The sequence below is a fragment of the Mercenaria mercenaria genome, chromosome 8 (genome assembly GCF_021730395.1).
Source record: "Mercenaria mercenaria strain notata chromosome 8, MADL_Memer_1, whole genome shotgun sequence".
Taxonomy (NCBI): Eukaryota; Metazoa; Mollusca; class Bivalvia; order Venerida; family Veneridae; genus Mercenaria; species Mercenaria mercenaria.
In genome coordinates, this window is record NC_069368.1 from 73,274,843 (window position 1) to 73,290,574 (window position 15,732).

A 15,732-nucleotide genomic window follows, 5' to 3' on the forward strand; every position below is an offset into this window, starting at 1 on the left:
TTTTCTTTGATTTGATCTAGTGATCTAGTTTTTGATCCCAGATGACCCATTTTCAAACTCGGCCTAGATTTCATCAAGATAATCATTCTGACCTAACTTCATGAAGATTAATTGAAAAATACAGCCTCTATCGCATACACAAGGTTTTTCTTTGATTTAACCTAGTGACCTAGTTTTTGACCCGAGATGACCTATTTTCAAATGCGGCCTAGACCTTATCAAGGTAATTATTCTGACCAAATTTCATGAAGATCAGTTGAAAAATACAGCCTCTATCGCATACACAAGCTAAATGTTGAAAGACAGACAGACAGACGACAGACGACGACGCCGGACATCGAGCGATCAGAAAAACTCACCTGAGCATTGCTCAGGTGAGCTAACAATGCTTGGTTGGGTGTAAATTAGAAAGCTAACATAAGCGTCGCTGACATTTAGAAATGTTAAAAACATGCAGAATTATTTGCAATGTGTTCATTTTATATAAATCTTACCCATTGGTGGTTTGGGTGGAGCGGTAACTTCCTCAAGACCCGTGTCTGTCTTTTTAGAAACTATCACATGGGCAAAAGCCTTTTCTGGGTCGTAGATATTTTCGTGTAGAAATAAATGATACGGTTGCCAACTTGAGCGACACTGGGAAAATTGTATTTTCCTCTCAGTAGCGTCATCTTTGTCCTCTAGACTTGCATTTCCCTAAAGAAAAGATTCTTGGAATTAAAACAGAAATTTTTTAAGAAGATAATTTGAAAGCTTAGAACGCAATGAAGCAAGATAGAAGCATACTCAGTCGGACTGAGCCCCTTGCAGCGGAATTAAAATTGACATTCAAAAAACTTAAATAACAGCACTGAGTCCAAGTACGGTACAGTCAGACCGGTAGTTAAAGCCGAGTTACGACTGATAAGCCTTAGAGGTGGCGGCAGTACAGTCAGACCGGTAGCTAAAGTCGAGTTACGACTGATAAGCCTTAGAGGTGGAGGCGGTACAGTCAGACCGGTAGCTAAAGCCGAGTTACGACTGATAAACCTTAGAGGTGGAGGCGGTACAGTCAGACCGGTAGCTAAAGCCGAGTTACGACTGATAAGCCTTAGAGGTGGAAGCGGACCCATTCGACAGGACGGTAATTATTTCATGGTGTAGATCTATTGTCATTTTACATATTGTTTGATATTTGATTACAAATAAAAAGTAGATGAAACTGATAATTACATCAATATCTATGCAATATGTGTCTCCGGGTGTCATCGGGATGGGCCCCGCTTCCGGTGGGTTTTGCTCTTCGTAGCCCTCGGAATCTTTCCACTTCCGCCGGCAGTCCACACTTTTGTTCGCCACGACGCACGACACCACAAGCACGTGCTTCAAGCCTTAAAACACACACCATACTGTTACACTTATCATTACAATGGCTGAATACTTTCTAAAATGCGGAACAAAATAACGCTACCATACTATTACACTATTTCAGCATGGTGTATCATACCGTTTGTTATTATTGATTATAGTAATTAAAAATGCTACAGACTTGGAAAGGCCAGAAGGTATCCAGAAACATTTTCTGGTGACGACAAACTGGATGCAAAACTGTGAGTGCGTACATACATCATTACAATCAAAGCAACATCTGACACAGCTGTAAACATTATACTAGTGTACGAATAACAACAAGTATCAAACGCTAAAAAATATACCAGTATTTACTTTAAACACTTCACATATGTAAATACTTGTGCAGATCAAAGTTTGTGTACATTAAAGAAAAGTGTGAGTAGTGTTTGTGAGATGAAGAAAATCCATTGTGTTTTTGCTAATTATTACTCAAAAAATGTGATGGTAGAAACCGTGAGCCTGTGTGAAATACATACATGCGCTACATCTGCTGAAAGAAAATTGCAAAATTTCATAAAATGAAAAATATATTGGTCTGAAAGGAGAAAAAGATGGTTTGAAATGAGAAATATATTGGTTTGTTGGGATAACGTGGAAAGGTAAAAGAATAACAGATATTGAAACAGCATCAACAAATATTTGCACAGACATTACCTAGCTCGGACGAAACAGTTTTCATTATAAACGCATATCATTAAATTACTACGAGTGAAACAAGAGCAGCCAGAGAGTAATAAATCCAACTGAGCGACAATCATTCTCATCTCGCGTTGAAACAATGTACATACATGTACACATGCGTCGTCCTTTTTTCAAATTATCACCTTGACTTTATATTCTTACCACCTTGCCTTTACTTTACATTTGTTTGCCAAAACGGATAATTCTAATGTGAGACTGGAACGAAAAAAATGCTTATTAATGTATACATGAAATTCACCCACACAGTCGTTCATTTACCTTCTATATGTTTTACAACAGCAAACAATGCAGCAGGTTTTCTTTTATCTCGAGCATTAGATATCTGACGCTGAAGTTCCAGCCTTTCTTCTTTTTCTTCAGCTTTCTTTTTCCATGCCGCCACATATATATGTTGAAAGAACGCTGTATAATTTCAAGATATAGTGGAAACACAACACGAAAATAATGTTTAAAATGGCTTGCTTTTGACTGATTGAGTTGCCAAACTAACTTCAAAGCCTCTATTTCGAAAAATACTTCCAGTGACTTAACTTGAAAAGTCAACCAAAGCTCGCATTTAACCTTATCCAGTTTGCTCAGTAATGCAAGAACTAACAACAGCTGCTTAATGGTAATGGTCTAAGCTAATACTAGAATCGGTGTGGGACGCTGAAAGCTTACGTTTTATCTTTATACACATAAGTCATAGTTTGAGTAAGCTCTGGTGACATAATACATTACAGTGGAAGGCAGCTACTAACATGCTAAAGTGAGACACTTCGAATATCAGATTGCAGCCGACAATTTGTGGCTTTGTTTGGAGAACTTCGAGACTGTCTACTTCCTGTAATTTTGTCTCGTCTGCAGCAACGATTGTCACTTCATCCTCAGTCTCCATGCCTTCACAAAGCGGTATCTTAACTTTGACACCTTTTTTAGGCTGTTGTCCTGTAATGTCGAAAAGAAGTCGTAAATCAAGAATGTTTTCACAAAACAGTATGGAAGTCGTCACATTAAAATATAAACATCATGCTTAAAGTAACTTAGTTAACATAACATTTCGGAATAGCGCCTGCCTTAAAACCGTTTTAAGCAGTTAAATGATTTATGAATTAAACTATTAACTTGCTGATTTCACAAACGTATTAACCCGGATATCTTTGCTATCAGTATTTCAAGTAAGCCTAGATTTTATTTCTAAAGAACAATGTGTAAGGGATCTCTTTTGCGAACTGAGGTAGTGGTATCATATTTAGAAAAAAATGGTGCCTTCGGTATAGCAACCAAAACAATCTTTACAACATCAATAAATCTAAATAAAAACTTACATACCTTCCACATTTATTTGATAAACGTCAGTTAACAAGTTTGGATTTTGTGGTTTGGGTGGGTTTCTGACAATTTCTTGCTTTTTCTCAGTCTCTTCATCTGGTGCTTTACTGCTGACGGATTCTTTCCTACCAAGTTTTCGAGTATTTGGTTTATCTTTAGACATACCGGAAGTAGTATTATCATTTGAGATGCTCTTTTCTTCTTCCGGTTCTGCGTAATCATCTGTGTTTGTTTCGAAAACCTACGAGGAATTAAAAAAAGTTCTTTCTTAAAGTAAGTGTTATTAGCTAATTCTAGGAAAGAAGAATTTCTAGAGAAGCTTCAGTTTTGCCAAAAGCATCTTTAAAATATGTAGAATTATCAAGGTATTTACATATTTAAGGCCAAAATTTCTTTTTCAATTTTAAACTTAAAATTTTCTTCGCAATTTTAGGTGCAATAACAAATAAATTGTACAGGTACACATTTTTTTTCACTTAAGGTGTTGTGAATGTTTTTATCAAACGCACCGTTAAGCTGAGCACTGTTTCTCCCTCAAATGAATCTTGTGGTACTTCCAGGGAGAAGTCCTTCTCCATTTCAGACGTAATTACTGCCCCCTCTTTATTAACCTTGTTCTCTTCTCTCCTTGGTCTAACGTGTACTACACATACAACCGTGGTCTCGGGAATCAAAACTGTCTCTAACTCACAGTAACTATTCTACAAAGACAAATTGCATATATATTCATGCATTTTCTAAACTATAGTAACAGGTGTACAAGTTTGAGAACTGTAACATACAATATACATATACAAACGGTCTCGAACATGTCAAATTATGTAGAAGCACTGAATTACAGATAGACTTGTTAGAAAACAAACTTACAAAGAGCGAGTATGGTGTTGTCTTGAAAAGGTACATTAGAAACAGTATAAAGCGTACAAAGTTTTAAAGCTAATATTATAAAAACTAGAGCTATCACTAAATATGATTAATATCCCAAGACGCCGCTTTGATACAGGGAAAGCATGTCCTTTGACCTTTAAATGTGAGCTTAATCTTAAACCTTCTAGTCTGGGTTGTGCTCTCTGCAGTCATCTTGAGGAAATTAACAACTGATGCTAGTATTATGAACATCCTTCCAGTGGTTAAGAAGATATATGAGCCGTGCCATGAGAAAACCAACATAGTGGCTTTGCGACCAGCATGGATCCAGACCAGCCTGCGCATCCGCGCAGTCTGGTCAGGATCCATGCTGTTCGCTAACAGTTTCTCCAATTCCAATAGGCTTTAAAAGCGAACAGCATGGAGCCTGACCAGACTGCGCGGATGCGCAGGCTGGTCTGGATCCATGCTGGTCGCAAACCCACTATGTTGATTTTCTCATGGCACGGCTCATATGGAGCTGACATAAATTATAGCTTCTGTGACATTGACCTTGGACCAAGTGACCTTGAATGTGCACTCTGTATATCATCAGGATGAGGACAACAAGTAATGCTAATTTTATGAAATCCATTCTAGTGGTTTAGAAGATATGGAGTGGACATAAACTGACAAGTATGAGCTTGTCTTTGGACAGAGTGACCTATGATGTGTGCCCCGCACGACATCTTGATAATGTAAAGAATTCATGTTTGTTTATAAAAAAAATCCAGCAGTTTAGAAGATTTGGAATGACACAAACTGAAGCATACTGACATTTGATCTCCAAGTGTGACCTTGACCTTGGACCTCGTGCCCTTGGTCGTGTGCTTTGTACATCCTCTTAGTAAGTTAAATATTTGAAGGAACTTTTAGGACAATCGTACCAGCCAATCAGAAGATGTGGTAGACAACAAGTTAAGCTTTTTGAGCATTGATTTCCCAGAGTGACCTTGACCTGGGATGTGCCCTTTGCATAGCGTCGTCATAATGAGGTACATATTTGATGTTAGTTTGTGGGGTTTTTTTTGGACAATTTTCCAAGCAGTTATGGAGATATGGAATGCATACGAAGTTAAGATATGTGACCTTTGACTTCCAAGTGTAACATTGACCTTAGACCTCGTGACCTTGGTTGTGCGCTCTGCACATCGTCTTGGTTGGGTCCATAACCGACGCAAGTTTTATGAAATCTTCCCAACGGTTAAGAAGATATGGAGCGGACCCTAATTAGGGACTGACGGACTCTGACCAACGGACGGGTGACTGGACCAACGGACGGACATGCTTGACTCCAATATAGTTCCCATATACCAGTATATACTTTATATCTAGTGGTATATCTAGAAAATAAACATTTTGGTACAATAGGTAAGAACATGAGATATACAGAATATACGTGTAATATTAATTATGATATTGGTCAAATTTCTTTTTTAAGTGCGCGTCTATTGATAATGAATGTTCTAGTTACCTTGTTTTGTACTATGGCGTTTTCAACAACTTTGTCCTCTTCCGCTGTATTTATAAAATGAATCACCATTTGTTCTTTCTCAGATGGCGCTTTGAATACGGGGAGATAAATCTTCGTTTTGCAGTCTCTGTTCACTTCGAAGATCCTTATATGGTAAACGTCACTGAAAACTGACTCCTCATCGTACTTCTTTAATGTCACAGTTGCATTTTCTGCCTTTTCTCTCCGACAGTAAAACCCCGTCGGGAATTCTTTAGGAATGTCAATATTATGTATAATGACGCCAACACGGTCGACGGTCAGGCCTTGCGATACATTGTGGCGTGTAATCTTCATTCCTTTCGCTTGTATGTATCTATTTTGTAAAAATTAAAACAAAATATTTTAAAGTCTGTCAGTTTGGTAGGAACCCAGATGAAAATGGGAAATACTGAGTTGACAAATATCTACAGTCACGAAAGGGTTTTTTGTCGATAGGAGCCTCGTAAATGTCTAAAAATTTACCGTCGAGCCAGATATTTCAACCACTTATATTACTTAATTTGCCAAGGTCATCAAAAAATTATATATGATTAGCAATCAATGAAACTACATGCCCACATGCTATTGAAATGAAATAATCGTGTATGAATGTTTGTATTATGAACATTTTTTAATTTAACCTTTAAACCAATTTTGACAGAAAATATCTACCAGAATATGTCTTTATCTTTCATGTTTCTTTTTTTCAGCCTTTAACTTCTTGTGCGTAATCATTTTCTTAAATTTCGGATCAATCAATTTTTAATACATGTTTATCTAAAGCCATTCGGGTCGCAAAATCTTTTGCAACACAATCAATCATGTACTTGCATATGAACACAATTATTTAAACGCATCTGTGTGTTATATGTGACTTACTCGGAGCTCTTCGCTATCAACATTGTAGCATACATTCTGAGGCTTTCTTTTATCGCTACATTCTTGGCCACATCCTCTGGTTTTTTCCCTTCCTGTAATAATGTAAGTATCCAGAGAATAGTGTATCTTGAAAACATTCTCTGCATGCTTTAAAATGCACAAACTTACAATTTAACGTTATTACAATAGGGCAATAGCTAAATGCTTTTAGTACAAAATTATAATGTAGAAATGCTTTAAATTACTCTTTTTACACGAAATAACTACCAGTAATCCATCCTGATTTCTAGATTTAGATAGCATCATAAACTTTGAAATAATGCAGTGGCATCTTTTTTGTAATGTCGTATTTTTAGATGTCGTATTAAAGGTACAATATACTTGCTACGAATATAATACTTCTATTTTTGTCGCTTAAAGTTAACTAATCTCAATATTTACTTTGTTTCTTTGGCCGGCTTTGGCGCGTTTGATCAGTAACCCTTCCATTGCCTCCACAGCTCCACATCTCATTGCAGTGTGCAGTGGCGTATCTCCATCCTTAAAACATTGTCATCTTGCATTACAATTTTATTATTACAAGATTTCATTTTTTTAATGTTTAATACAGTGGGACGCCAATCTTTTAAACCTTTTAATCGACTTAATGTTTAAACTTCAAATAGAGGGATTCTATGTAATCAGCGGAAACACTGGGTTCCCGGCAACCCACAAGATGATAGTTGAATATAGGCGTGATTAAAACATGTACTATTATAAACTATTCAATAAAAGTACCCGCTAAGGTATTTTTTGCAAATACAATGTAAATCATTATAGAAAAGCTTATTTCGAAACAGAAACCTGTTATACCTGTTCATTTTTGACATTGGGTGACATTCCTAGATCTACAAAGTTCTCAATAATATCCATGGTCTGTGTCTTAACAGCCTCGTGCAATGGTGACTCCCCATCCTATAAATGATTATTAAAGTTAGAACAAGAGCTGTCGTAGGACAGCAACGTTCGACTATTCAACAGCCTTGTCAACTGAATGAATACAAAAGTCGAAAAAGGGGCGTAATTTTGTAAAAATGGGAAACAGGCTTGTGGAACCTGCACAGTGCTTATCAGCTCATGACAGTGGACAAGTGTGAGAAGTTTCAATCCATTCCCATTAGTGGGTACTGAGATACCAGCTTACATATAAGAATTTAACAAAAAAACTGCTAAGTTGTAAAAGGGGAATAATTTTGAAAAAATGCAAAGTAGAGTTACTGAACCTTTGCACTGCATGTCATATCATGACAGTGAACAAGTGTGTGAAGTTTCAATCCTTTCCCATTAGTAAATACTGAGATACCAGCTTACATACAAAACCTTAACCAAAAACTGCTAAGTCGAAAAGGGGGAATAATTTTGAAAAAATGCAAAGTAGAGTTAGGGGACCTGCATAGTGCATGTTAGATCATGACAGTGAACAAGAGTGTGAAGTTTCAATCCATTCCCATTAGTGGATACTGAGATACCAGCTTACTACAAAACTTAACCAAAAATTGCTAAGTCGAAATAACTTTGAAAAAATACAAGGTAGAGTTATGGGACCTGCACAGTGCATGTCCGATCATGACAGTGAACAAGAGTGTGAAGTTTCAATCCATTCCCATTAGTGGATACTGAGATACCAGCTTACTACAAAACTTAACCAAAAATTGCTAAGTCGAAATAATTTTGAAAAAATACAAGGTAGAGTTATGGGACCTGCACAGTGCATGTCCGATCATGACAGTGAACAAGTGTGTGAAGTTTCAATCCATTTCCATTAGTGGGTACTGAGATACCAGCTTAGCATAATTTTGTAAAAAAGCAAGTTTGTTTATCACAGTGAACAAGTGTGTGAAGTTTCGATCCATTCCCTTTAGTGGTTACTGAGATACCAGCTTACATACAAAAACTTAACCAAATCGGGACGCCGACGCCGACGCACGGGTGAGTCCAATAGCTCTACTTTGAATAGTCGAGCTAAAAACAGTTGACATGTGTATACGATACACAACAAACACGTAAATGGCCAAGTAAAAAGAGCCATCCTGCGGATGATATTTGCAAGATGCAATGATTCAATGACTTATTACATACAAATACGTTTGGTTCTCGTAGGTACCTTCTATAATTCATTAAAGTAGTTAATTTTGTGGGAAAATGGTAGATGATTGCCCATGTATGAAAGAAACGCATTCCCATGTATATAATTAAGCAAGCAAACAACGCGAGACGAAGGGGAACTACTTTAACATAAAATTTAGTGTCTTGTCAATTGAGATTATCTCTATTAGATCTATATTATCACAAAATAAACTGTCAATATATTCTGCAGATTTTCTTTAACGATCGAAGAGCCTTTAAATTCTTTACCATGTAAGACTCCAAAAAGAAAAAAAAGACTTAGGGCATTGCCAGTGTCTGACACTTGGTTTACTTAGTATAAAAACATATCCAAATGTGACTGAAATGCGCCTGATAAGGCAGTGTTTGCTGGTTTAAGGTACTTCCGCCATCTTGAATTTAGAGTGACCTTCATTTGAGGTGTGAAAATATAGTGAACCAAAGCTTTCAAATGCAGCTGTTCCGCAGCACAAAAACAGCTCAGTTTGCAAGACCTGAACTAAAAGTAGCTGTATAAAAAGTGATACTAAAATTTGGAAATAAACAAAGCAGATATTTTACCTGTATTTTTCCAAATTTTTGGTTAGATTTATAAATCCTTTCAAAATACTTTATTAAAAATTCATGAATGGCAAAAGTTAGTTCAAAGTTTCAATTAGTGCATAGGAGAATTGTCTTACTGAATAGAACTTAACTTATTACAAAATCTGTTTTCAAATCTGACCACTTCATGTATTAAAACGAAAATACATTTGTACATATTGCTATTTTCAACATACATAAAAGTAGTGCAATGTGCACACACTGATTTTTCTATGTATGGTGTACCAAACTGCCTAAAATTGTAAGAAAAGTCTCCGACTTAATGCGACCAAGATTTGGCAATGATCAAAAATTCGTTTAAAGGATTGTGCACGTATAAGAAAGGTTTAATTTATTACAGTAGAATTTACGACTTACACGCTGCTTATCTCAAGGAAACTTTGGAGCAAATGGAATTTTCGAAACTTCTTGCGGTAACTACCGAAATTACTTAACGTAACTTTCTCACATATACGTGATTTTATATTTATTAATTATAAAAACAATCGAAATATTTGCTTTATCACGATATATGCAAACATTTTAGACAATCTTGAAACATTGGGCCACAGTATTTCCGCATACTGGTCCGGGACAAGTTCGATGTGTAGGCCTATAGAGATTCCTTATTAGATGTTTCATGCGTCGTAAACTAACCAGTTTTGATCTATCGACTTTTTATACACTTAGAGAATTTATGCAGCATGTTTTTAAAAACGCAGTGAGAATAAATCGCAGACAAAAATGTACAGCCAAATATGTTAGGAGGTAATACAATTTGTATACAATTGTAGATAACTACAAAACAAACAAAATGCAATCAGTTGAACTTTTCAGGCGAAAACCTGATGATTAAAATCAGAAAGATCTCAAAAGTTACTGTTCTTTGTTAAACAATAATATTTTTTCACACTTTCATAGATATAAACTGATAATAAATGTGTATTGAAATTCCGGCATAGAAATGGACACTGACTTTATATTACTGCGGTGTTGACAGCGGAAGCAGCGGTCCAGTACTAAGACTGTCTACGAAACCAAGGATAACGAGTACAAACATAAGGATCAGTGTTCAGTATACACCTGAAAATAATAGACTTGCTATTTGCCGAGTGCACACTTGTTTTCTATAGTCGTTAATATAAAGTAGACTTTGAAATATGCGCACACATGCATAATCTCATAAGCACTTCTTTAATGTATGAACCGCCTCGGTAGCCTAGTGGTATCTAGCGTCCGCTTCGAGAGCGGGAGGTCGTGGGTTCGATCCCCGGCCGCGTCATGCCAAAGACGTAAAAAATGGTACTAGTAGCTTCCTCGCTTGGCGCTCAGCATTAAGAGGATAGTGCTAGGACAGTCTGGTGTCAGTATAATGTGACTAGGTAGGGTATCATGTCACGTGTCTACGGCGTGATATTCCAGTGAGGCAGCACTATAAAGTTGAGCATTGTGCTCACTGCTACAAGTAGACACCGTCGTTTATATGACTGAAAAATTGTTGAAAAAGACGTTAAACCCAAACACACACACAACACACACACACACACACACACACACACACACACTTTAATGTATGTTCTCTGAAATTAACAAATAACTGGCTCAACTGAGACACCATACTTTAAAGTAAATTCAGTTTATTCACCACGAGGTTCAAAATGCATGGGAGTCTCGTGATAGTCAAGCCTTTAATTTCACATGGTTAAAGTGTAAACAAATAGTTAAATTTGCTTCGTTTTATTTCTCACGGAAAAGATCGGACGGTTTTTGATATTGGAATAATTTTAGAACATATATGCATTTAAAGTTGAAAGTTTATCGTTTTCTACAGGATGTAAAACTGAAACAAGTAAGCACTTTTACTTTTTCAGCAATGTCCCTCAGGTGAACTTTGACACTGTTTACAAAGAGAAACCAGTTTTGTGTCATCCTGAAATGCGTTGTTCGGCTGAAACTTATAGTTCCCGGAAAAGTTCTAAAATGGTTTATTTTGGGGATTTTTGTTTTATTTATGTATTCAACACAATGTGCAATATTTCCAGTTTTTGAAAATGATTGAAATTGAACTTTATTTTAGAAAAAGTTCCGATCTTTCAATAATATTTTGCCAGCGGATGCTTACAAATTTTAAGTGAAATGCCTTTCTGTCCAAAGGTGGTGTGTAAAGCGAAAAGCTATCATTACACATTGCGTTTATTCTTTAAATGTAAAGGATCGGTAACAGATTAAGGAGATCGGGCAGTGCTAAACTATACTAAATGGATATCTCTAGCCGTGAATAAGGAGGCATATATATTTCAGTAAGGAAATCTGAGGTAAAAGAACAATCATATATTTAATTCCTTGAAATAAACATGGCGGCGAAATATTTTAGAAAAACTGTGCACGTGTTTTGCGCATTAGAATGTTTAACGACATTTTCTTGAAAAAGTAACGCTCGTATGCACTATTTTGGCATTTCTTTGATTTGAAAATAAATATTTTATAGCAATTTAGGTTACATACGATACCGAAATTTTGCACCAAAAATCTTCACTCATTTTCTTCCAAAGCACTGTGGAGATAGGGTTCAGCGTAGCTTTCATGCTCGCAAGTTTACCTACAGATATATCTTTTCAACTTTTATCATATATTTTTTGTGTCCTTGCATTTTGAAAGCTGTTTCGAGGATTCTGATTTTTCACATGAATTTCTAATTTCAATTTGCGGAAGAACCTTAAGGCATATTAACCTACATTATATATATTAGCGCTTATATAGCTTTTTTATCTGACAGTTTTATCTTTAACCTTTCTAAATGACATAAGTTACTAAAAGAAGTTATTAATAAAAGAAAATATAAGAATAGTCAATGACTCTTACATTGTTTGTAATGTTCAGGTCCGCGCCGTTGTCTTTCAGATACTTAACAAGGTCCAAGAAGCCTCCCTTAGCAGCATAGTGCATTGGTACGTTTCCGTGCTGCAAAGTAAAATATAGGCGTACATAGTCCAAGGCGTACATAGTGCAAGGCGTACAATGCCACTGTGTTAAAACCAGACACACATGCTTAATTTTGTGAGAAATGTATTAAAGTGTATGGCGGAGAACAGACGGTAGACACTCTTATAATTCTGCTCTACTTTTCGGCCAATACTTGACATGTTACAAGTGTGTTCAGACAAAAGACCAGGAGGTGGGGTACAGATTATATACTTATTTAAGATGCCAGAACACACTTCACTTTCAACTGACCACGAGGCTCAGATTCCGTTATATTTCCGTCATTCCCCTTGTGTATATTATAGAGAATGTTTTGTTGGGTTTAATTAACGTCGCACTAACACAATCATATGGTGACTTCCCAGCTTTGATAGTGGAGGAAAAGCCAAGGTGCCCCTACGTGCATTTTTTCATCACAAGCGGGCACCTGGGTAGAACCAAAGACCTTCCGCAAGCCAGCTGGATGGTTTCCTCACATGAACAATTCAACGCCCCGAGTGGGGCTCGAACCCACATTGGTGAGGAGCAAGTGATTCACGGAGGCCCCTATTGTTAATGTTACTATTAAATTTGATAAACTAGTAAGATATGTTATTTCCCGCCGTCGTCGTAATTGAGGTTGGCCTCTGCTAAGATATAAGATCAAGACATGTGTCTAAACGTGTAGCAATAACGATTAAACTTCATATTTTAAAAAAAAGCAGTGTCATAAATCATGTCATTGTTATGAAATGTAATGTCAGGTTGCCAAATATTTGAAGTTGTGCTGAGTAGTACTTGTTGACTTTCTTACAAAGTTGTCTGAATGCATAAAAAGTACAAGTTGCATAATATAAAGAATACACATCAGTATACAAAATGACGCAGCTAAACTTCATATATTTTAAATCAGCCAACAAGTGTTATATTCACATGTGTCTCAAATAATCCGCGAGGCTTTGCTGAAGCCTTATTAATCAATGATTATTGATAACGATGACAGTATTTCGGCTTTCTACCGGATAAAAAAAAATGCTGTGGAAACCATGCTGGTTGGGATTCAAGCCCATGTCCCAAAAACAAAAGTTAGATATTAGTACTTAGTATTCAGAATGCATTGAGAATGTTTGCTAAAAGTCTGTACTTCGAGGCATATAAATGTCCAGCGCTCGCGGGATGGCAAATAATTTATGGGTGTATTTATAAGAAATATGGGCATGCTGACTTTTGTATGGTTTTATTCTTCTCAAATTTTTCAGAGCTGGTCGAGGTAAGAGTGAACAATTGGATTATAATTGAAATGTACGAGTGGTCTTCCCTGACTTTTGCACACACAAAAAAAAACAACAAAACAACATACAACTATCATTGTATTCCTGTTTCTACTTTTTGTTTGTTTATTCAAAAATGTTTGAGCCATTTTTAAAATGTTATTTGATCTTTTTTGCTGTTTAATGACATGTTTTACGGTGAAACGTCAGATAATTGAGTTCTCGAGCAATCAGGACATATGTCCTCGCATGAAATAATTCTACACTACAAGCGGGGTTTCGAACACACTTTTTTTAACTAAATGACATTTACTTATTGAGCCGCGCCATGAAAAAATCAACATAGTGGCTTTGTGTCCAGCATGGATCCAGACCAGCCTGCACATCCGAACAGTCTGGTCAGAATCCATGCTGTTCGCTTTCAAAGCCTATAGTAATTAGAGAAACTGTTAGCGACCAGCATGGATCCAGACCAGACTGCGCGGATGCGCAGGCTGGTCTGGATCCATGCTGGTCGCAAAGCCACTATGTTGGTTTTCTCATGGCGCGGCTCACTTGGTCATGGAGCCAACCCCAACACACACCCTACTGTTTATAAGATGTTAAAAATATTTGACTCACAAGATTTTTCTGTTCGAGGTTTGCTCCAAGTTTCTTCATTTGCTTTATTATTTTCAATTTCCCTCTTCTTGCCGCCAAATGAATGGCGTTGTCACCTCTCTACAACGGAAAAAAAGAATTAGAACTACGTGAATGAATCCACACAGGAGTGCAATTTTCATTTTGAGATTGCGTGAAAATATTAAGAGTTTTAGAATTCATTTATTGGCATTACCCTTTTAATTTACTGCTGGTAATTAATTCATTCTGTCAGTATTTAATTAGTAAATTAAGGTAAGACTACGAACAAACTGACTAGTTACCAAAACTGTGATTGACCAATGATATTATTTGGTCTACAGAAGTAAAACAAATATCGTGTACATCAACTATCATTATGCATATATTTCAATAAACACTTGAAAATCAAATTCTTGAAAATCGTCATTTAAATCTAAGGTAGCAGTGTGGGTTTTCTTTATTGTAGAATTTGATTAAACCCCGATTTTTCAAAACCTATAGGTATACTTAGAAAATTCGGCAAATAAAAAAGATACGGTCGTGTGCTTTTTTTATTATTATTATTTTATTTTATTTTCAGCAACAGGTAACATAACATGACATACAAAATATGAATGGTTTAACGTTCAGCAATGCATCATATATCATATATAGATAACAATGAAATGTCTTACTACACGTACATATAGATAGCATTATATTGTGTATTGTTTTTGAAAAACACAAAACAAACAGACTATCCCTAACATAGAGTTCAAACAAGTTCGAAACAGGATCTCTGTGTTTAGGATAGTTTTAAAAAAGTATATTGACCTATTGCGTTTTAAAGTACCGACCTTACAAATATATATATATATACTCGAAAGAATGCAAGATCAACATCAAAATACGGATCTTACAAGTTAGATACATGTGTATATATACCCGAAAGAATGTAAGATCAATATAGCACGCACTCGTCAAGCTGTTTGAGTTGTTCCCCTTTAATCGTATCAACTTGATTCTATTGAGAACTTTTATATCTTCTTTGTTTAAAGTTTGAAATTTAAATAAATCTTTTACATTTGATATGATTTTTCTTTCCATCACAGCACTTCCATGCTTAACATTTGAAAATTTTAATTCGTTTCTGTGTTTCCAGATAATAAATTTTGTTTCAAAAATGAAAGTATTTAAAACGTTTTTTTTAAACGAGTTTTTCGAATAAGTTGTACTTATACCTAGTGCTATCTTGGAATAATCGAGAGTAATGTGCTCCTCGGGCAGAATTAAATGGAATATTTCGTTAACAAAAATCCATAATCGTTTAATATCACAGCATTCCCAAAAAGATGTTTTAATGTTTCCATCTTTGTTTTACATATGTTGCATAACCCGTTAGATGTGTTCATTAAGAATAATTTGTGCTCCGTGAAAATAACATTGTGAACAAATCTCCATTGAAAATATTTTGTGCTCGAAGGACAG

General features: G+C 36.0%; 1 protein-coding gene across 7 annotated transcripts in view; it reads right to left on the minus strand.

The window, feature by feature from the left end:
• LOC123566083 (ankyrin-1-like) overlaps window positions 1-15,732 on the minus strand; it is a 228,079-nt gene that overhangs the window by 164,152 nt on the left and 48,195 nt on the right. For 6 of the 7 annotated variants that reach the window (XM_053550181.1, XM_053550182.1, XM_053550183.1 and 3 more), the window contains exons 4-12: window positions 14,266-14,364; window positions 12,275-12,373; window positions 7,538-7,639; window positions 7,127-7,225; window positions 6,686-6,777; window positions 5,786-6,140; window positions 3,915-4,106; window positions 3,406-3,646; window positions 2,835-3,021 (exon numbers count right to left, since the gene is read on the minus strand). In XM_053550181.1, coding sequence (XP_053406156.1) covers window positions 2,835-3,021; window positions 3,406-3,646; window positions 3,915-4,106; window positions 5,786-6,140; window positions 6,686-6,777; window positions 7,127-7,225; window positions 7,538-7,639; window positions 12,275-12,373; window positions 14,266-14,364 — 1,466 coding nt within the window. Of the gene's footprint in view, window positions 1-494; window positions 697-1,212; window positions 1,371-2,352; window positions 2,481-2,834; window positions 3,022-3,405; window positions 3,647-3,914; window positions 4,107-5,785; window positions 6,141-6,685; window positions 6,778-7,126; window positions 7,226-7,537; window positions 7,640-12,274; window positions 12,374-14,265; window positions 14,365-15,732 lie in introns of all 7 variants that reach the window. The other variant, XM_053550185.1, reaches the window with a different exon arrangement.